A 22,191-nucleotide genomic window follows, 5' to 3' on the forward strand; every position below is an offset into this window, starting at 1 on the left:
TAAATGGTAAAACAGAGAAAATACGGACATGATTGCAAAGCACCTAACAAAATTCAGATCAGTGGCTCTGGGAAACGAGGGTGTGATGGACATAGAACACAACGGCACAGACAGTTAGAGTCATAACACTGGACCTGGCCTAGGATTAGGATAATTCCCAATGGCGCTATTGGTGGAGGAACATTTTTTTTTCCTCAGCCATGCACATGAGAGGAGTGGATTGACTAAGACATCTGTTTCCATCTTCACAGAAGTACTACCTATCAAAGAAGAACTTCAGGATACGTTGCCGTAGGCTTGGGACCATGGTCGTGGACATGTATGATTCCAGGGAGAATACTTGATTTGTCAGATCGATTATGGATATAGTTGATGAGCCAAATGATCAGGTCTTGCTCTATGTTTCTCAGTACAGTGTAGATAGGCAGGACCCAATGGGGGTAGGTTTTGGGAACCAGAGTCCTCATTCGGTGCTGATCATTTATTTGGATGATTGCTTCAGTTTTCATTAAGCTATGTAGATACGTTTTTGCATTCCAAACGAAAGGAGTAGGATTTTATTAGAAGTAGTTTGATTTTGTTCTAAGAGTGTGAGAACTGGGATATTGAATGATGTAAATTTGTACTATTAGAATTGGTTAGTAGTAACCCCGTTATTTCTGCTTTCTTTCTATGTCCCAGCATTCAGTGCCCAAGCGTACATCATCTTTGACTAGTAGCTTGGTTGAATACAGGAAGAACCAGTCGTTGGTTTAAGCTCTAGTGTCCTTAGAGGAGGGCGGAGTGTAAAAATAGACTAGGTTTGTAAGGGGTGTATTGGTCTGAGCAGGTGCCACCACCTCAGACTGTGACTACTCGCCCTGAATATTCTGTTTATCTGTAACTCATCATAACAGTGTTGCAACAGTTCCTTCTGCCTGGACATAATGTTCATATCTCCACCATAACGAACATAATTATATCCTGTCTGGTTCTGTTGCGCACCCAGTTCTTCATGAGCGTTAGTACTTCGAAGTCGTGGGGCATCCTTGTGTTGGACCCAATCAGAGGGCTGTTTTCATAAAGTTATAACCTTATTGCCGCACACATCCCGGTTGGTATAAATCAATGACCAACCTCACCTCATATTGCAAGCTCCAGTCAAGAGCGTCCTGAGCTGGGAGTTGTGCCCCTCTGGCTTCAGAAGTCTGATCATTTGTTGCACTTTGTCTTCAAGAGGTGGCAGCACACAACGGAAGCCTGAGCGCTGTTTGAGCCACTATTGTCCGATAAGTTGATACAGGTGATTACCACTGATCCCCATTGTCAGCCATGCTTACTCAGTGTAGAAAATTAAATAATATTACCAGATTAATAACGTTTATACACGTAAAAAAGCAAAATTGAAAATTGTAAAACACTCTGTAAATGAAAGGGATTTGAAATTGGAGGCTCAAAATTGGTTTGAAAAAAGTTGGTATCAATAGTTTCATTCATGGGAGCAGCACAGGTACAGCAAACATAATCTAGCGTGGACAATTGGTGGCCTCAATTGATATATTGGCATGCCCCGATGAAAAGCATACATTAGGAGCAAAAAAGACAAAGGGAAATGCTAGTTTCTAGTATATTGCTTCATCTTTTAGAAAACAAAACTAATTTGGAAAAAATCCAGCCTTCTAAATAACATTCAAATTTTTTTTTTTTAATTTTTACTTTTTTTTAATTTGTGTATTTGATGTGTAGTTGTTGCTGTACTTTTTTTGTATTGTTTTAAGACTCATATTCTAGAAATTGCTTAGGTCCGGTCCTTTTGAGTAATTAGGGTTCACCTGCACAGCGCTTGTGCTGTGCTTACGAAATCTCGTTGTATCAAAAAAACAAAAAATCGGAAAATGGGCTAACACCCCGCCCATTACTTACCTGTATTTAACATTCTTTGAAATCAACGTTGCTCTAATTTCCATGCTTTCATTGGTCAGTCCGTCATCTGCACGTCATCTGCTTTCACATTTCAAGTCTTCCTGCGGCTGCTTTGTATGCCTCTCCATGCCGTGGAGCTTGGCCCAAGTACAGTGTCCTTCAACTGGCCACACACTTTGGAAGGTTCTTTAAAAAAAATGTGAGATCTAGTTCTCCATACGAGTGCATCTGCAGCCGTCTCCTCTTCTCCCTGGTGCTCTTCTCACATCGTTGATAGCACCCTCCCACACCCCTTTCCGATCCTCGCAAACAGAAAGTGCAAAGATGACACCCCCTACCGGTCCCCCACTCCGATCATCTGGGAACAACCCCACTGTAGTTGAAAGCTAGGCTAAAGCTGCTTTGTTCACCCTCCACTTACTGCCTCGTTTCTCGCAATGCTTGCTATACTATATAGTTTTAAGAGCACTCTTTTACAATGCCAGAACTTTAAGGTTGACCAAACGTCACAAGTTGCGGTCAACATTAAACAAAAGTGCGGGAGTGGGGGACAGATTGGTATCGAGGAGGGGAAATAATAGTTTAAAAAAAATCTTACCTTTCCTTTTGCAACCGCTGCCTCAACGCCTGCCTCGGTGCTTTCCCAGCAGTCTCTGGGAAAGCAGGCTCCCTACCCAATCCAGATGCTGCTCACGTGCTATGAGAGCAGCGCCAGGATTGGTCTGAGCGGCCTGCTCTGCCGCTCAGACAGTCCTTGGGAGCCTGCGGCTTTTCTCCAACCCGGCTGTGAACGCAGCTGGGTTGGAGATATAGAAATATGTATGTCTGTTTGGCCAGCCTAGGACAGCCGGCCAAACTTACATGCACACTTCTTTCTAAGTGCCTATCACTCCTGCCGGTCCTGCCCCGCTCTACACACATGCGTAAGGCAGTCACAAAAAAATTAAATTATGCTTTATTATCATTTATTTTTCTGTGACAGACGAGTGAGGCGACGCTCTGTCGCCATTACAGAGGCACACTTAACACGTTGCTGTAAAAAGACTTGGATCATTCCATTGTTTTCTATTGAGAACTTCGCTGCAAAGAACACTTAATATGTGAATTGTGGACAATGCAAGTGTAACACATGCCGACAGCGATAGCGAGATAAACACCATCACACCAAGCCAGAGATGTATGCAAGTGCCAATTTAAGATTTTTATTTTTTTTAAGAAATGGGAAGCCAGCAAATTCCACTTTAAAATGAACGCTTTAAAATGCCCTTCTTTCACCAAGTTCTACACTCTTGTACAGTCCCTCTTGTAGATACACACTACAGGAGTGTTCTTAGTGTTTTTCACCTCCCATGACACACCCACCGAGACAAGAGACAATAATGACAAAATGTGGCTTTTTTAGTAGTCAAGTAATTACCTTTTATTTATACATACTTTAACAAAAAAAACATTGACAAACCCAATGATTCTCATAAGCGAAACCTATTGGCTTAAGAACCGTTTTTGTAGATGACAATGCAGAGCTAGACGTGTAAAAAACAGAAAGCGCTCAATCCTACACCATGCTGTGTGTTATAGTGCCATCTGTTGGTGAAGTGCTGAAAATTATTTTCGCTATTAACCTACAGTGCTGACCCTTTTAAATGCTAAGGACGTTGCCTGTTTTACAGGCACATGCATCAAAGCCAAAACCGGTCGCAAACGGGCAGATTCTCAGTTTCTGCCCCTTTGCGACAGGTATTTTTGCATTTGGGATGCATCATCCCAAATGCAAAAATCGCAATTTAAGTAATCTCTAAATTGCGATTACTTAAATAGCTATTGCATTTAAGGAATCTCAAATTGAGATTCCTTAAATGCAATGCATTAAAGTAAAAAAATTTGCGATTTCGCTAATAGGGGGAGCAAATTACCATGAAGTTGAACTTCATGGTAATTTGCAAAAACTTTGAAAAATGCACTTTTGTGCATTTTGCAAAGTTTAGGGCATGTGTGTGTGCAACATATGTGCACAGATCAATTTCAAGAGTGCAATAGGGTGTCATTTTGATACCCTTGCACCCTTGAAATTGCATGAGCAATTTGCGAGTACCTACTGGTACTCGCAAATTTCTCATGCACTCTCCAGTTCATTCCTATGGGCCTGGAGGCCCATAGGAATGAATGGGACGGCATTCCTTAATTGCGACCCGCAATTTGCGAGTCGCAATTAAGGAATATGTAGGAATCGCTATTTTTATAGCGATTCCTACATGCATAGGCTTTTGCAATTCCTTAATTGTGATTCCTTAATAATCGCAATTAAGGAATTGCAAAAGCCTACGTTGATGCATGTGCCAGTATGTGTCATCCTAACGATTTTGGGACTCTGAGCAAAACCAATTTTGGGAGCCCCTGTACGAATCAATTTTGATTTTTAAGAGCGATTTTACATCAATTTAAGGCCACAAGAAGGCAAACAAACAACACTAAATTATGAGAATCTTTAACAAAGTCACACAAAAACAGTTCAAGTATGGCTTGCCCAAGTAGTGGCTTAGCTAGACCTTTTGCTACCCGTGGCGGTCGGGCCGTTTGCTGCCCCGCGACAGCCTCAGCCCGCAGTTTCAGGTGGAGGGGGGTTGACGACGGTCCCTGCATTTGCTGCCCTGCGATGAGCACAGGTAAAGCTGCCCCCCAAACTCATGCTGCCCAGGGCAGACTACCCCCCCACCCCCTTGCTACGCCACTGTGCCCAAGATCCCAAAAATCCTTAGGATGACACCGTGTAGAGAGACAAAGTCAGAGATACAGGTAGCTAGAGGGGGAGAGAGGTTTGGATAAACAAAATAGCATAGACAGAGGTCAAATAGAGAGAAGATTCACTTTCCCAGGGAGCCCCGTGGAAGGTGGGGGCCCTGGGCAATTGTCCACTGGCTCATGCCTTAAATGTCTCTGACCGGTCTTCCGGGGGGAGGAAGAATGTGATACTATATAATACTAGGCGGCATCAGTGAGAGGGAGGGGTGAAATCCAGACAGAGAAGGGGCGAGGGTGATTGGGGACAGATGAGGTTTTCCGGGCAGTGGGTTTGACTCCAATATTAAGAAGCGTTGTTATGAGTCCTGCATATGGCAGGCCAAGCTATTACATAGGCGTTCTTCCTGCTAGCCGTTTCAGGCAGCATCGAAAGCCTTTTCTTTAATCCTCCTCGTATAGAGTGACTCCCGCTACAGACGGTGGCACGGCAGTGTGCCCGTCACTGCTCAGGCTCAACTAAACAGAAAAAAAACATTTAGTGAATTGCTCTGTTTAACTACGCCCTGTCTGATGGGAAGGTATATACTGTTAGGTTTCTAAGGCATAACCTGGTGTTTTCAAACAACACTGCTTCGCGGCTGTGGACAACTCGACATCGCGCAATAACCTCCACACTGTATGTTATCGTAAAAGGCCATTATATTAGGACAGGATTGACAACAACAATTTAAACCAAACATCAATAACACATACCAATCCCCCAACTCAAATCTTTCATCCATCCGCCATTCACCCACTCCGGTTACTCTCTCCCAATTCACTCCGCAACCTCTTCCCTTCCTCCATTCGCTTCTACAGTTATCTTTCAACCTCCTCCAGGATCTCCAGCCATCGCACTCTTGCATGCCGCACCCCCATCATGCACCTGCATCCCCCTCCCCGGAGGGGTGAGTATGCCCGTCATAGACTCCCCACCCCTCCAAAGTACATTTCGCCTCGTACTCACCCCGTCCTAAACTGGCACGCTTAACCGGGTACATACCTGGAGGAGGGGAGGTAGGAGTCTGGAACAATGAATGTTCAGTAAAGATATCGGTAATTGAATGTATTCAGTCTGGAGAGGTGGATGGAGAGAAGAGATATGACAGGCATGTTAGCGCCAGTTGGAGTTGTGAGTATGTTTCAGGGCGAGTTTGATTCTCAGAAAGTTTCACACAGGAGCGGAAATGCATGGATGGAGAAAAAGCCAGTAACAACATTCAAGAAAACTAGGACACAGACACTGGAGAGTAAGTATAGCATAGATACAGCCGGAGAATAGAGTTTACATTGTTACATGAGACAAGTGATTGGGCTGGCTGAATGTGTCAAAAGTGTTAGGAGGTATGAATTCATTAATTTCAGCTTCCGGTAATTACTCTGACCCATATTCCAGCCATAGTGTTTGTGCTAACTGCAACACTACAGACAGGAACCAATCTGCTGCTCTGGTAGGAATAGCACAGCCCAAACTGCTAAGCCACGTCCGCTTGGAACGGGAACAAAAGATCAGCAGGCGGATTTCTGCTTTATTGGGCTTCATTATTAAGATACAGATTGTTCTTATGGCATAGCGACCTCCTTGTCTCCTAACATTGTACCCATCATCTTCAGGCCGTCTCACTGAGAAATACAAAGGGGTGATGGATGGAATGTCCACATTGTTCTCATGGACCCACAATATGATGGACGCGGCACGGAGTGATTACCAATGGCCGGGGTTCATTGAAGCATTCCATCCCTTGCTTTTGTACTGTCTAAGTGAGCCTTTTGAAGTGGACTGGGTATGCTCAGGCATCGGTACCGATCTCGCTGTGCATGGAACCCAAGCAGTACCTCACTAATGAAACTAAACAAGATTGCAACGGGTCCAGGATTGCTTATCTTCCCTTTCAATGGGGATGTGGTTCAGCAGTTTAAGCAAGACTGTCGCTTTTTCCCTTTAGGGATGTCCATACAGTTTGTGCTGCGAGTAATAGCACTGGAGAGCTGAAAACCAACTGACTGGAAAGTGGCCCAAAGTGATTATAAGTAACTGAGGTTAATTCTATCCTCTCTCTCATCACTTTTCATGTCTATTTTCTGTTGTTCGCATCTTTTTTTCAATCTGTGTTTTTGTTATTTATTTTATTTATTTATGTTGTACGGCTCATGTTGCAAAAAGCCACTTCGTAATCCTTGTGTTCAGAACCACGGGTTGGTGATGGAGGTTAAAGTCCAAACCCACGTGTTGTTTACGAGCTGACAGGAACTGTACTGGAGCCTCAGATGGAAGAAGGATCTGGTCCCTTTGGAGGAACGAGGATAGTCCTGCTGGTATCTCACTGAGAGTCAAAAGATGCCTTGATTATGATATTTTGAAAGCCTTTATAAAAGCGGCTAGGTATGTAGTGAAGGGTGGGCCCAAGTATTTCCAAAGACATGTTCCATGAACACAGCCAGTTTTCCTTACTTGTCTATTTCTTCTTCATTTGGGTCGGCTAATCAATCTTGCAATATTATCCACGAAGTTCAACATGGGTTGAAGGTAGAGGTCAGTGTTTGGAGGCAATCAAGACTTATTCCATAAGAGTATTTTGCATATGGTGCACTAACATTTAATTGTAATCCTTTTTCTAATGGATCCAGTGTAGACATTTTAATGATGGGTGTTCATGGTCAAACTTTCTCACATTTAGGCAGAGTCTAGCTGCTTCGTCTTGAATTAGAATTATCTGGAGTTTCTGGATGTCCTAATTGAAGGCCCTGGTGTATTATCATTATGCAGTCCAGGCATGATAGCAGTAGAGTTCTAGTAAACCATTAAGAGAATGGCTGTTTGCTCTCATACAGAGATCGATGTATGTGAGTGTCTAAGATTATGGCACATTACTCTTTTGCTCCTGATCGTTTGCTTACCAGTTGTGGATTTGTGTATCATCAGCGTACATTTGAAATTGCAGATGATGCGGTGCAATTACATTCACCAGCACTGAAAGTAGCAAAGACATCAAGAAACCTATGGAAATCCACATCAAACTGATGGAGTGACGTGGTGTTGCTGATCAGATTCCTTACGTGTTGACTTAAGAATATTAGGAAGCATTACATCCAATGTAAGAGTGATCCAGTGATGATGATGCATTTTTTAAGAATTTGCAGAAGTATTTCATTATCCACCATTTCATAAGAAGCCACCGAACAAGCCAAGAAAGATAACTGGCTGGTCCATGTCCAACAATGTGAAAAGTTCATCGCAGTTGTTCGTCACGGTGGAGTCTCTGCCTCTACCATGTCTGAAACCTGATTGAGGGTTATGGACTTCCACACAAGTGCAGAATTGTTTCATGAACTCTGCTTCTAGACTCTTACTGGGAAGCAGGAGTTTGGATATGATTCAGTAGTTAGTAGTGTCTTCAGGGTCCACTGTTCAATTTTTCAGTGATGTGAATATATTTGTCTTTCATAACTACATCATATGTGTTTGAAGCATGCCGTAATTCTGTGATGTCTGGGGTTGCGATCCCGCTGCAACCTTTGGTGAACGATGCTGGGCAGTGATTAGCTGCCAAGCTGAGCGAAAGATTGGAAAAAGGTGTGAGTTTCTGGTGGGTTGATAAGGCTGAAAGGCATTCCAGATTAGAAGATTGTTGATCTTGGCCATGAAAAGACAAGCTTTCTTTGCACTAGTCAGAAATGTTGTCTAGAGCACTTTTGTTGGTTTATTGATGTATGCTCTCGCTGGAGATTTTGAAAAGCTCATTGGTTTGGCTATAGCTTCCATGGTGCATGACTTACAGTGCTCTTTTTTGCTGTGCATACTGCCCACCACAGGGCAGAATGCACAACAAAAAAAGAGTACTGTGTGCATATGGATTTTCAATTAATATATATTCTCTGGTCTTTGGACTTCTACTAGCAATGTTCCAGTCTCATCCCCTCCCCAATCAGCTATACCAAGACTTGATGGAATGATTTATTGATTAGCTTGTCATTGGTTTTAGGTTTCTTTTGTCGGCTTGGGGTAGTTTCTGTAGAGCTTTGGAGATGTTGCCGTTTAAGATCTTTGTTAATCCTGCTGTATGGATTACATTGCAGATGAGATCCAACGACTGGGGATTGAATCATGGGAGATGGTGATACTTTTAAGCATCCTTCAAGGGGCCAGGGACACTAGGCAAGTGATTTTAGGTGGTAACATAGTTGTAGATAGGGAGACCAGGAAGTTGTGTGACCAGGATTGCGGCTGTGACATTATTATATCAGAAACGTTCACACGTGTGTGAAGACTAGATCCTGCATATGGCCGCTGTGTGGAGGGTATCTTGACAACTTGTGCGCAGCCTAAAGAACCCTATAGTCAGTTAGATCTCTAGTTTGCTTATTGTCTTCTTTATCGAAACATAAGCTGAATCACCCATTAGGATGGCTTTCTGCAGTCAGGATTATTTTAAAATGGATACATTTATTGTTTGCTCTAGACTGTGACATTTAGATCCAGGTTTACAGTAGATCACTGGTAACATAAAGGATGAGTTTGAATTGGTTGGGATGCGCATGGTCAGTTGTTATAAAGAGGCAAAGTTTTTATGCGTGAGATGTTGGTGGTTAGGATAACTGAGATTCTCCCCTGTGGCTGATTCTCTATCTTTTGAAAAATATTTTATATCTTGGGAGTGGAGCTCATTGAACAAAGATAGGGGCTTGTAGGAGTGAGTATTGATCCAGCTGATCCGGTGGATATCTAGGTTTGAACTCAATGTGAACTGATAGATGGATAGCTTTGGGTTTGTCTTCAGTATAGGGTCGTTTGTTTTGCTATATGGGTTTGCTGTGAGTTTGTTTGTGGTCACTGAGGGTCAGTCTGATTTTCAGATTTTGTGCTGTTCTTGAGGTTCTTAGATGGGAAGGAATCTCGGTTCTCGCTGTACTAGTCACCTTAGTCTCATAGGGATCAGTCACTTGTGGTAGTGAGTGGGCACTTTCATCAGGAACTCTAGACCTCAAACCTCTGTGCTTACTTTCATGCCATTGAGAGTAAGAAGTGTTTGGGGTTTCACACGTTAGCTTGAACTCATATTGTGCCTTTATCAGACCGGCTGATTGTTAAGAAACCTATTAAGAACCTATTTTCCTTCTGTATTCAGTCGAAGCTCCATGAGATTTTTCAGTCAAACTGTTATAGATATGAGGATGGTAACTACGATGAGTTATCTGCCTGGTGAAATACGCTGGTGACGTGTTTCCTTGCTCTAGTCCAGTGAGAGTGGTCCAGTGAGAGGGATTCTGGGCTGCTTGTGATAACAGTACATGTGTATCCGCTTCTTAGATTTTGGATGTTACATTTAATGAGGAGTCGATTTCTCATTGATTAACTCCTCTACACAGGAGCTGAGGAATACAATTAATACTTCCTTATGTTTATCTAGTGGATGATCGGTTTACACAATATACTTAATTCTGTTTAAAAGTACCTGCCAGCTCTCATAAATATGGAACCTGTGTTGAGAGTGATACAACTTCAAGGTAAATTGACGTAATCCACTCGCCCCTTGTGCTGTGTGGCATTCCAGACACTTACGTCTTGGGTGTCAAGAGGTCCTCAACGTCCCTTATTGTCTTCAAGAAGACACAAGTGGGCTAGGTAACTTGCTGTTAGGTGATCAATGGGAAGGACGGTTTGGGGTATTGGTCAATTAGGGCTACTGGCATAAAATTATTTCATAGAGTTTCATCTGGTCCTGTGGGTTTGACTTTGATAGGTTCATCTGCACGAATTAGGTTATCTGGTATTTGCCTAGGTGTGGACTGTTTTAATGAGAAACTTGCTATACGAGTCAAAAATAAGCAGCTTCATAAATATGAAGGACGCTCTTGGATGAGATTCAGGTAGACAAGTCTGCAGTGACGTACTTTCAGTTCTGTGGCACTTGTGCTTTTAGAACGGGTGTCTCCAACCAGTACCTCGGGAGGCATCGGTAGCTCGCCAGCTGCCAATATGTAGCTCTTGGACGTCAGTCCAGCCTAATACTACATTCAGAGGATCGGAAGCGTGTCATTGCTGCCTCTTGCATAGTGCAGGAGTCAGCACTGCTACGTTGTAGATGCTTGTAGTGGCAGCCAGCCAACCAATCACAAAGACCCATGTTCAAACACACTTACAATGTGATTGACAGTTTGAAGCCTTAAACATAATCAATTGCTTTGCAGCAAAGCCACTGGGTAGGTGGGCCCTATTGCCTTGAACCGCACTGTGTGTGTAAGCTCAGGTCCGAGAGGAAGAGCAGGGGCCCTCAGAGGTTGGACTGCAAGAGTTGAAGTGTGTCAACTTGAAAAACCAATCTGATGACCACGTCTGATATGGTAACTATGGTAGAAGTTATTATTTTGGTTAGCAGCGTGGGATGATTTCCATTCATCAAAGTAGTTCTCATTATAGAAGAGTTGGGAGACCCCTGATTTAGAGCAATTAATGGAGATGGGCTAAGGTGGTATATTGTTAAGGGCTTGCCCTCCTAATTTAGACTGAACCCTAAACTAATTATGTTCAGCACTTGCGATGATATTGGACCAGATTGGCATTCGTCCGTGCTATTGGTTCATTTCTCAAAGCTATTTCAGTGACACTGCTGTGATCCAAAATATTTTTCTCCCTTCAATATTATCTCGAGTAGATCTCATGATGCTTTCCAGGGGGGAGTGGAGCACTCTGTTTTTTCTGCCAAGATTTATTTCTAGTATGACTTGTGGGATTATACAAGGATATTGATTAGATCGGGTTGTCCAGTTGCATGATTGGCAATATGATGAATACGATCATCTCTAGAGGAAAGAAGGAGGCCTACTTCAGCCTTTGGGTTTTGCTTACAAGGGGTGTGAGAAGATGAACTTGTGTTCTCTAAATGCACTGTTTAGTCCACAACTATACAGTGAAAGAGGAGATCCTCAAGGCGGCCCACACCAGTCAACCTCTACACTTCAGGGACCACACTCCACAGCTATTCCAGGACCTAGCGGCTAGCACTTCTCAGAAGAGAAGAGACATTCGTCCTATTACTAACCATCTCCGCTCGCAAAATGTTTCCTATGCCTGGGGCCACCCCTTTTGCCTCATATTCCGTCTTGACGGGAAGTTACACCAGGTCCCTTCCCTGTCCTAAGCGTGCAGGGTGCTGAGGCTGTTTCTCGACAATTTGCTTTCTCATCCGGATGCTGCGGAGCATGGCACACAGCGACCTCCAAGGCGTGGGCCCCGGGGCGGCCGAGTTCTGGAACACTTTCGCCCTGCCACAATTATCAAAGAACGCTCTGCTGTTCTCCGGACTTTGGCTGGCACAGAAGGGGACTCCTTGGACGCTAACCATTGAGGGTAACATGCTCCTGGTGTTGTATCATCTTCAGTGAGTCCGGCGGGGGCGGAGGGATTAATCAGCTTCTTTCTAGGGATGTCCCTCATTCCTTTGGCAGTCCCCTTTGCTTACTACCCAGCTTTCGAGATGGACTCTGTATGTTTCTATTTGTTGATGTTTTATTGTTATGGGGTTTCTTTTTGTTTCAGGTTTGGGTGGGTCCTCTCTCCGGTGAGCCTTTTAATCAGGGCCCCTCTCCTAGGGTTCATCCCCCTACATGTATACACACGGTCCCCTACGGGATTTGTTCCTCATTGCTGGTTTCGATGCCTTAGTCAGGGCACCCAGTGGCTCTTCTCCATCCAATGGCAGTCCAGGTAGTTAGTTTTAAAGTCAGAGGCCTTAACAACCCCACTAAGAGGAAGGCAGTGCTCTCACGACTGGGGATGTATGCCTGCTCCAAGAAACTCACCTCCTACACAGCGACAATCATCGTATGCAGCACATGGGGTTTCCATTGCAGTTTTGGTCATCAGGAAAAAATAAAAAGGTTGGGGTGGCCATTCTGCATTCTAAACACTTTAGAGGTTCCTTGGTGGGTATGGTGGTGGAGATTAAGGGGCGCCTCTTCACGCTGCGACTACGCATCGGTCCCTCTACTTTCACGGTTACCTCACTCTACTCCCCCAAAGAGCATCAAGAGAAATTTCTGCTGAATGCCCCGGCCGATGTTCTTCATACTCATGACTCCCTGCTGGTGGTGTGGTGGTGGGGGGATTTAAATCTGGTTATGGATGCAGGGGTGGATCGATCTAGCCCAAAGTCAGGCGGCGCAGGGGCTACATCGGGGAATGGGAGAGTGTGGCTTGACGATTGTAGTGTCAGGGATTCATGGCGTTGATTACACCCCGAAGAAAGAGATTATTCCTTCTATTCTGCAGCCCATAAGACGTACGCCTGATTGGACCACTTCCTTGTCACCCAAGCAGCGTGGGCCTGTACCCAAGCCTCTACCATCGAGGCCCGATCCCTTTCGGATCATGCCCATATCACTGTATCTTTGGGCCTCCCGCTTGCGCAATCGTCCCTACCGCACTGGCGCCTACACGATTCCCTTCTGCGGTCTCCGCAAGTAGTGGAAGATCTCCGACGCACACTGACTGACTATCTAGCACTCAATTATGATGGCTCCACGCCTTTGGTCTCCGTCTGGGAGGCACTTAAATTAGTTGCGAGGGGGGCTTTCATCGCCAAAGTGGCTTACGATTACAAAGCTAGGCGGGCCAAGCGAAAGGATCTTGAAGACCGGGTTAAGGAACTTGAAGCTATTCACAAACGCACAGGTGCATCTTGAATATGGTGCCAGTTAGAGAAGGAGCGGCTCCAACTGAAGCGGCTGGATCTCGACAGGCCGAGTATGCAGTGCTCCGGCTCAAACATAAATATTACGTAGGCTCTAATACAGGCGGTCGAATGTTGGCACACTGCCTCCGCAGTCAATAGCAAACCCAAGTGGTGAAAACGGTGAGGGGTGCCTAGGGGTCGGAGGCAACGGATGACGCCGATATAGCGGCGGCCTTTCGGGCCTTCCATTCGAACATCTACACAGCCGAGTCCCCTACTCTTGCAGACCCTCACAAGTACTTACACGGGGCTGCGGTCACTCCTCTTCCGACTAGCTAGGCGGACGGGTTGGAAGCTCCCATTCGGATCGAAGAGGTGGTTTCCGCCATCGTCCGTCTGAAGTCCCTTGAAGCGCTGGGCCCGGATGGCTTCAGCCCTCTTTTTTATAAAACTTTTTGCGTGGAGTTAGCCCCACTGCTTACACGATTATTGAACTCTTTTGCAGACACAGGCACCCTTACGGCTTTTATGCTGCAGGCAACAATCTCTGTCATCCCCAAACCAGGGAAAGATCCGGTGTTCTGCAGCTCCTACCGGCCGTTTTCTTTGTTAAACATCAATGCTAAGCTATTCTCTATCATCTTGGCTCGTAGACTAAACCCTCTAATGCCCAGCCTGATCCACCCGGATCAGTCAGGCTTCATCCCGAGTAGACAGTGCGGGGACAGTACCAAAAGGATTTTCCATCTAATTGTCAAGGTGCCCAGGTCAAAGGAGGAGGCTTTACAGCTGGCAGTGGATGCCGCGAAGGTCTTTGACAGGGTGCGCTGTCCGTACCTGTTCGCCACTCTGGAGTGCTTTGGCGTGAGGCTTAAGTTAAGGTCCACAAGTGGGTGGTGAGCATTTACAGTGCCCCTACTGCGGCAGTCAGGGTCTATGGTGTGCTATCACGTGCCTTCGCGGTGGAGAGGGGCACCAGACAAGGCTGTCCTCTCTCCCCTCTGCACTTCGCCCTTTATAAGGAGCCATTTGCTCAACGGCTCCGGGACAACCCACAGGCACGGGGTATCCCATTTGGGGCCGACTGCCACTTAATCAGCCTCTACGTCGACGACGTTATCTTTTCGTTGGCACATCCCTTGACCTCTATGTCGGCCATTGTGGCAGATCTGAAGGCCTTCAGCCAGGTTTCTGGCTTTAAAATCAATTTGTAGAAATCGCAAGTGCTGAATCTAACTGTACCTTGGGTTGGTCATACATACCAGACTGGGTGACGGGTGGCATTAGGTACCTTGGGTTGGTCCTACATAACAGTTTGGATAAGACTGCATAGGTGAACTATACCACTCTGCTCTCATGCATTCGGAAGGATCTTGCCCAATTGCGGCGTCTACCCCTATCTTGGCTTGTGAGACTGGCCGTGATAAAAATGAATGTCCTTCCCCGGGCCCTCTACTTTTTTCAAACCCCTCCTCTATTGCCCCCGACTAATACGCTCGCACACATTCAAAAGGAGATTGAACGCTTCATTTGGGGTCCGATCTGGCCTAGATTGCAGAAAACTCTGCTACAGCACCCTAAGAAGGAGGGCGGGTTGGCCTTGCCCAACTTCACTCGCTATTTCCAGGCCTCACTGCTGCGTTTTTTCTTGTGGAGTGGAACCGTCCTATGATGGAGAAACACTGGGTATTCAGGATGGCACATCTGGAGGGAGGTCTGGCTGCCTAGGTCAGTGCGCTCCTGGGGTCTCTATTCCTCGCCAGTCACTCGTCCCACTATGCTAGTCTGAGACAAGGTGGCTAAACAGTCCAATCTTATTACCTTTGCCTCCCCCATGTCTCCAATCTTTTCAAACCCCGATTTCCCTCCAGGATGGACAAAGGCACAGGCACTCGTTGGGTAGGGGGCGGGTGTAAGCGCCTGAGGCAACTGTTCGACCTGCAGGTTCATGTTCCCTTTGAGGAGTTCCAGGAGGATTATCACATTGCAGAGTCGGACCTTTTTCTCTACACACAGCTGTTGCATTGGACATCTGGTCCCCTTGTTTGTCTCCTGGTCAGCAGACCAATGCTACCATTTTTTAAGTGGCTTTTCTTGAAAAAGGATGATCGCAATCTCATCCCCGAACTATACACATTCCACACACAGGACTGCCAAGGGAGCTCTCTCTGCGGGACAGAGGCAGTGGGAGGCGGAAATAGGTCGTACCATCTCAGACAAAGACTGGGAGGATATTTGTTTCAGGTCACATAATTTTGCACACTCAATGGGCCACACCGAAACTGCATTTATAATTGTATCCTACTGGTACTATACCACGGCTCGCCTAACCAAGTGGAGATCGCAGTGTGATGGCCTTTGCTGGCGAGGCTGTGGGAGTCCAGGTACCCTTCTTCATTTGCTGTGGAACTGCCCGAAGCTCACTAGATACTGGGATGAGATCCTCGACGAAATAGATAAGGTCTTAGATACTGCCATACCGAGATTCCCCGCTTACACTATGAGGGTTGCCCAATGCTCTGACCTACCCATTGCGCTCAATCAAAGGCAAGCAGATCGCCCTGGCATTGAATGCTGCGCATCAGGTTTTATTGGCGGGCTGGAAGACAGACAGGATCCCAGACCACTCTCAATGGCTGCATCAATTGTGGTCCCTCCTGGGCATGGAGCGGCTGTCTATGGCCACACTAGGGGACAAATCTGAAAACTCTAAGGTCTAGGCTCCCTTTATTTCCATCTTATCCTCGGAGTTCCATGAACTGGCATAGCCCTGCTTACTTAAGGCTTTTGAAGCTGATCCCAGAGAGTCCAGATGGAGACTAGGGTGCCCTGCCCCTGACGAGTGCACTTCATCTCCAAGGAATCAGCAACCATCACCTGGGTCCACACACGTATGCTTGCGTGCGATCTTGGCTCGCCAGAAGCGAGGAGGGGTGGGGGAGGGTACATGGTTTTATTTGTTGGGGATTTATGATTTCTTCTGTTTTGTAAAAAGCAGACTCACTCGCTTCAAATGGGTCATAGCGTGGCCTTTATTGCATTCTCTTATATATGCTGCTGGAACAATAGTTTTTTCTTGTTCTTCTCTTACAGTGCCGAGACAGTTTAATGCTTTACTTTGTCCAACGCGGCCGGCCCAAGATGGGTTGTTGGCGACATGCTGTGTTAATTATCTACCCAGACAGCTAATGAATCCTAAGCCTCGTTTCTTTCCTTTTGATCATAATGTAGCAGGCCCAGTGGGTTGTAGGCAACGACGCACTGTATTTTCATGCTCTGTGTTTTGTTAATAAAAAACGATTTAATCCTAAATGCACTGTTTACAGTCACTTTTACAGTTGGACCTACACATACTTGATCAGTAGGATTGTTCTTGCTGTGCAAATTCTCTTTATCTTGAGATAGTTTAGATTCCCTGCTAAGATATCAATATCAATAGCCTCGTTGATTAATTGAATGCTACCTGGACAGAAGTGCCTCTCGCAATCTGTCATTAATTCACAGTTTAAAAGGCACTTAATGCTCACCACGAGTCTTTCACCATACAGGGAGTGCCCTGGCAGATATCCAAGGCATGCTTTGCCCAGCACTTTGTCTCAAATAAATCTAAAAGATATTCCACACAAGAACCTTCCCTTTGATCGCATCACTCACCACCACCAAGATTCAGTAAATTTAAGATGAGTCCGCAAAATATATTCAAAGCAGTGATCACAGAAAAATTCTGCATAAGTCTCCTTGGCATCCACCAAGGAGAGGATCTCACTGATGGAGAATGGAGCACACACAGTGCCATTACAACGTTCACACTACAATGAATGCGGCGTTACCACGCGTTCCATTGCAACGCAAGTCATTACAATGACTTGCTTTAGGGAACTCATTGTTGGATTTTAAATCCAACACCTTCCCTACTGTTGCACAGACTGGAGGTGGAATAGTAAAATATACTATTCCAAACTCCAGCGCTTCCCTAAGGCAAGTCGTTGTAATGACTTGCGTTGTAAAGGAACGCGTGGTAATTACGTATTCATTGTATTGCCCGCGTTGTAAAGTCATGCGTTGTAAAAGCATGCATGAATACGTCATACATTCATATCCTACTTGTCAGGCTTGTTGGTAGGGTGATATGGCACTAAGTTTCAGTTTTCTAGTTGACAAGTGTAAGGTAATTTGAGAAAGATACAAACTCAGAGCAAGTGACCTTCAAATGTATCTACACAGAACAATGTTGCTACAAACACAGCATTTTGTGAAAGTCACACTGCATTTGCCAAGAAAAGAAGCCTTTCCAGCTTTCAAACGAGAATTTACGGGATATAGTCTAACAGAGTTGGTTGTGGCAGGGTACACGTTAAAGCTTTAGCGTAACATTAGATGTTTCCAACCTTTCTATAGGGCTTCGTGCCCATACTGTTCATAAACAAATTGTCAGTTGCATGTATTTCATAGTCACGTTCATAGTCGGGGTATTGAAAGTGTATACTTATTTTGTGAAATTCCATGAAAGTTTTGCAAAATTACTCTTTCAGGATCAAATACCATGTGAAATGTCGTTTGCTGGAGTCTTGGATGACTTTTTTTATGCAAACGCACACCTTGCATAAAAAGAACCTTATGGAAGGAGACTGGTTCAGGCAGAAAATGTCTCTTGGCAAGTCAGTGTCTTCACAGACCAGTCTCGTGTCAGAAAAACTACATAAAGCGAAATTTGTTGGGAATTTTGTGAATTTTGCTAGCATGATTAAAATATTCCCCAGGCCTAGTTAATAGATGTAGCAAGCAAGTCAGGCAGTTAGTCTGGACCTCATGCCTTCAGCACAACACAGCTGCATGAACGATGCCTTACCAGTGGACATGAAGGGCCTTCTTTAGAACGATGCACATCTGGGAGCAGCACCCTGACTCGGTGCGCCTCCCCCGGCAATCTCGCCGTGCCAGAGTGGGGCAAGTGCCAGATTCATCTCTGCTGTGCCAGTGTAAACCTCTGACCTGGCAGCCTGCCTGCCTAAAGGGAGCCAGTTCACAGCGACGGTCACACCATGTTTTTTGGGGTGGAGCGGCTGTTACTGATTTTCCCTGCTCTTATATGCCATGCAAAACATGGCAGGAAACAGGAAGGGAAAGTGCCAAGAGGCCCACTGACTTAGGAACCAACTGTCTGCACTTTGAGATCTTTTGTTCTTTGTTTAGAGAAAGCAACCTGTGCTTTGGGAGTTTGCTTTCTCTAAACAAAAAAGTTTGCCAAGCAGGTGCATTAAACAGAGCGCCTGCTCAGACAACCTGCAGTGCTGTGAAATGGGCCCAGTAGAGATAGACCCACCTAATAGGTCCCTCGCTGGCAGACAGGGCCGGACTGGTAACTGAAACCGGCCCAAGCAAACTGCTCGGCCTGCCCCAGCGGTGGGGACACAGGGTGCAGCCGAGCTGTATGCTAGGGCCGGTTTCGGCTGATTTTGTTACAGGGGCCCAATATTGCCAGCCCTCGGTAACAAAACCGTCCCCCAGCCTGGCGGCCCACCGGGGGAATGCTCGGGCCCGCTAAGGCCAGTCCGGCCCTGCTGACGGACTGTCTGCATGAGGCTAAATAAACTTCTTATTTCCCATCTGGCGTCCGCATCTTGCCACATATTGGCTATATTGTTAAACAAGAGGTAAACGTAATAAATAATAATCAACCTTAAATTACACCTGTCCTCTTAGTCATTAAACTATATCCCTCATCGATGATCCACGGCCACCTTTATTCTGAACTGCTGTAGTGGTCTCAGTAAATGATCAGAGAGGCGGGGGTCCCAGTGATATTTGTGGGAAGGACACATTTAGCTTGAATTTTTATTTATCCACACAGTGACGCTAATCATACAATATGAAAATTACGTATAGCGGAGTTCAGTTGATTACTGCTCTGATTCTTAATGCTTGAGATAGTTTTGCAATATTGTTTAAATTAACTGTTTGTCCTTTTGAAATATCCATATCCATAAAGGACTGTTTTAAGACTTTTTTTTTTAACGTGAGGGTGTTTACTGTACTGTCTTGGATATTATATGAGAAAGGACTCTCGCAGTGCTGGGCGGACTCAAACAAGAGTTACGTAGTCTGCTGGGAGGTGTTGAGGTGTGGTTTTAAAAGTTATCATGTAATGTGTGCAGTGCATGATCATAGGTTGTAGAATTAAGGCGTCTGTCGCAGAGCTCCTTGTGTGGTGTATTCATTTGCATGCTTCCGGCCTGGGGAGAACGTAACATTTTCAAGCCTCGTTTGAAGCGATATCATTGTGGTGTTCAAGCAGCGGCATAATTGGTCAGTAAAATTGTGGGGGTGTAAGATTCAGATTTTCCAACAATCACACTGACATATAATGTTAAAATACATCATACAACATGCAGGGCGCATGAGAGGGGCTTATGGGGTAGTGGAAAGGGAGAGGAATGTAGTTTGGTAAGGGTGCTAATTGAGAAAAAACACAATATCATCACATCACCATGTCTGATAGAAATCACCTGTACCTAATTATTTACCAGAAAATGTAATTTATTGGGGGTGTATCATCTCAAACACCCCCCCATGAAGGTACGCCCCTGTGTTCTAGTCAAGATTCCTTTATTGTCTAAGCCGTTTTGCACTACTGTTTTTTCCCCAATACTGTTTAATGCGGTTTTGTTTATATTAAGATAGAATACTTAATCTTTGGGAAAGTTTTCTCAGATTATTTAAGCCAGTTTTGTTGTAGTGTTTAAAGCTATTCTGTACAGGGTAATTTTGGTGCAATTTGAGACACTGTTCTGCGTTGTTTGAATTAGTTTAACTATATTGTTTGAATCAGTTTGTCTTTAAAGCTTTTAAGTATTTTTCGTCGAAAGTATGATCAAGTTTCCTGCATCGTTTCATTTCTTGTTTTTAAAAAAAATGTTATGGTAAATTTCTTTTGATGTTTGACTTGCTTTTCATGATTGTTGAAACCCTTTGTCCTTTTCTTAGGTGTAGTTTTCATTTATTATGTGAGCACCTTTTCTTGTTCTGCTTGAATTTGATTCCTATACCTTATCTCACTTGGTCCCTGCACTGTCAGTATGTTTTAACTGCAGGTTTAGTTTGCTTTGCTGTACTCTTTGGCAAATGTGTCTTGCATTGCATGAACCTGTTTATAGGTACTTTCTAACGGCGGTTTCCTGTAATATTTTCATCTATTTCTTTTCTGCAGCACTTAGCAACATTTGTTATGGATAAGAGTGAGGCCATTGTGACAGTGGATGATGCTATTAAAAAGCTGATTCAGCTGGAGTCGAAGGAGAAGATCTGGACCCAGGAGATGTTGCTGCAGGTGAACGACAAGTCCCTGCGGCTCTTGGACTGCGGAACAGAGGTAAACACCCATATCACATTAGAAGTGGGGTCAGAGCAGGGCTTTAATGGGCAGGCACTGTCAGATACTGTTCTTTAATTTGAAATAAAGAGTGCCCACACTTCTCTGCAGGAGTGCAATACTTTCACTTGGGTAATGCCGGCACTTCTTAGTTGCGAACAGGTACTCTGCAATAGTGTGTCCCGGTACCTATACATTTCTATTTCAAGCACTGGGTCAGTGGTATGACCAACCAGGGCACGCCTTCTGTTCAGGCCACTCTGTGCCAGGAAATGGTCTATATCTGCGACTGTAAATTATCAATTCTTTGTGCATGGCGTACATTCATTCCAGAGGGACCTATCAATCAGACACATGCAGCAATTGTTTTTAGGTCTGGCTTGACAGTGCATCTGTCTGCCAAACTTATTGTTACCAATGCTTCAAAATATACACAGATTAGGCTTCGTCTCCACCCAGAGGAGTTTTTCCCTCTCACCTCATGCATTTAACTGTTTGTTGTAACATTCTGCCTCTAATATAGAGCCATAGGCATTGGAAGTAGGAGTGTGGGGGGGGGGTGAGGGGGCGGGGCGTGCTGCAGCACCCCCAAAATAACCAAGCTGGAGTTAAGAAAGTGAATGAGCAATAAAGAGCCTTTAAATTTATTTTTTATCCTGTCACGTTTGCTATGCATTCAAAGACAGGTGTCAGGCTATCTCTTCAGATAGATTTCTATTTATTCTTCCTACATGGGATTTGGTGTTCATTTTTCTTTCTATGACTGGAAAGTTAGAGGATTTTGTAAAGGGAAGTATCTGACAATCTTGTTGCGGTACAGACTCTGTGAAATTGAAGGCTGTAGGATGTCAGTTTTTTTCTCTAACACACAACAAAATGTAAACACCTATCAATGAGCCGTACAAATATTTCAAAATATATCGGCAGTTAGGAAAACATAAAAGGAGTAGTTTTGAAGTGTGATGGAAAAAAGATTTTAATTGGATCAAAACAAATCCAGACATGTTACTTGGTGAAGTACAGTGCTATATATTTGCTACACCCAATTCCCACTCATTATTGTTGAGCTCTATATAGTTTTATCAGTAAACCTGCATATCAGTGGAAAGTTTGTGGCCTTTTCAATGGAGATTGTGCTATCAGTAAATGACACTTTCCTGCGGAATGGGTGTGGCTTATTTGTTGTACTTGTTCTATGTGAAATGCTTGGATTTTTCACAGTCCCTCTGACTTCCTTGATGAAACACTGACGGCAGCCACCCCATTCTGAAAATTGTTCCAACACCTCTGTGTAGTGCTTGCATTAGAATGCATGAAGGACTATTTTACGTATCAAAAGTAGATTGCATCATCAAACAGTAAATGATTCATCCCATACATTCATGTTATACCGAATCCACATTTATTACACACAGAAAGAAAACATTTCTTGTTTTATCTTTTCACTGCAGCAATCTTCTAAATGTTTTT

At 44.6% G+C, this 22,191-nt stretch overlaps 1 protein-coding gene across 1 annotated transcript in view; it reads left to right on the forward strand.

Moving 5' to 3' along the window:
- The window catches only part of EPS8L2 (EPS8 signaling adaptor L2), a 353,890-nt gene that overhangs the window by 277,778 nt on the left and 53,921 nt on the right, over positions 1-22,191 (forward strand). Inside the window, exon 5 of the mRNA XM_085644863.1 lies at positions 20,560-20,721. Within this exon, the coding sequence (XP_085500989.1) occupies positions 20,560-20,721 (162 nt within the window). The remainder of the gene's footprint in view (positions 1-20,559; positions 20,722-22,191) is intronic.

Source organism: Triturus cristatus, chromosome 3_1 (genome assembly GCF_964204655.1).
Source record: "Triturus cristatus chromosome 3_1, aTriCri1.1, whole genome shotgun sequence".
Lineage (NCBI taxonomy): Eukaryota > Metazoa > Chordata > Amphibia > Caudata > Salamandridae > Triturus > Triturus cristatus.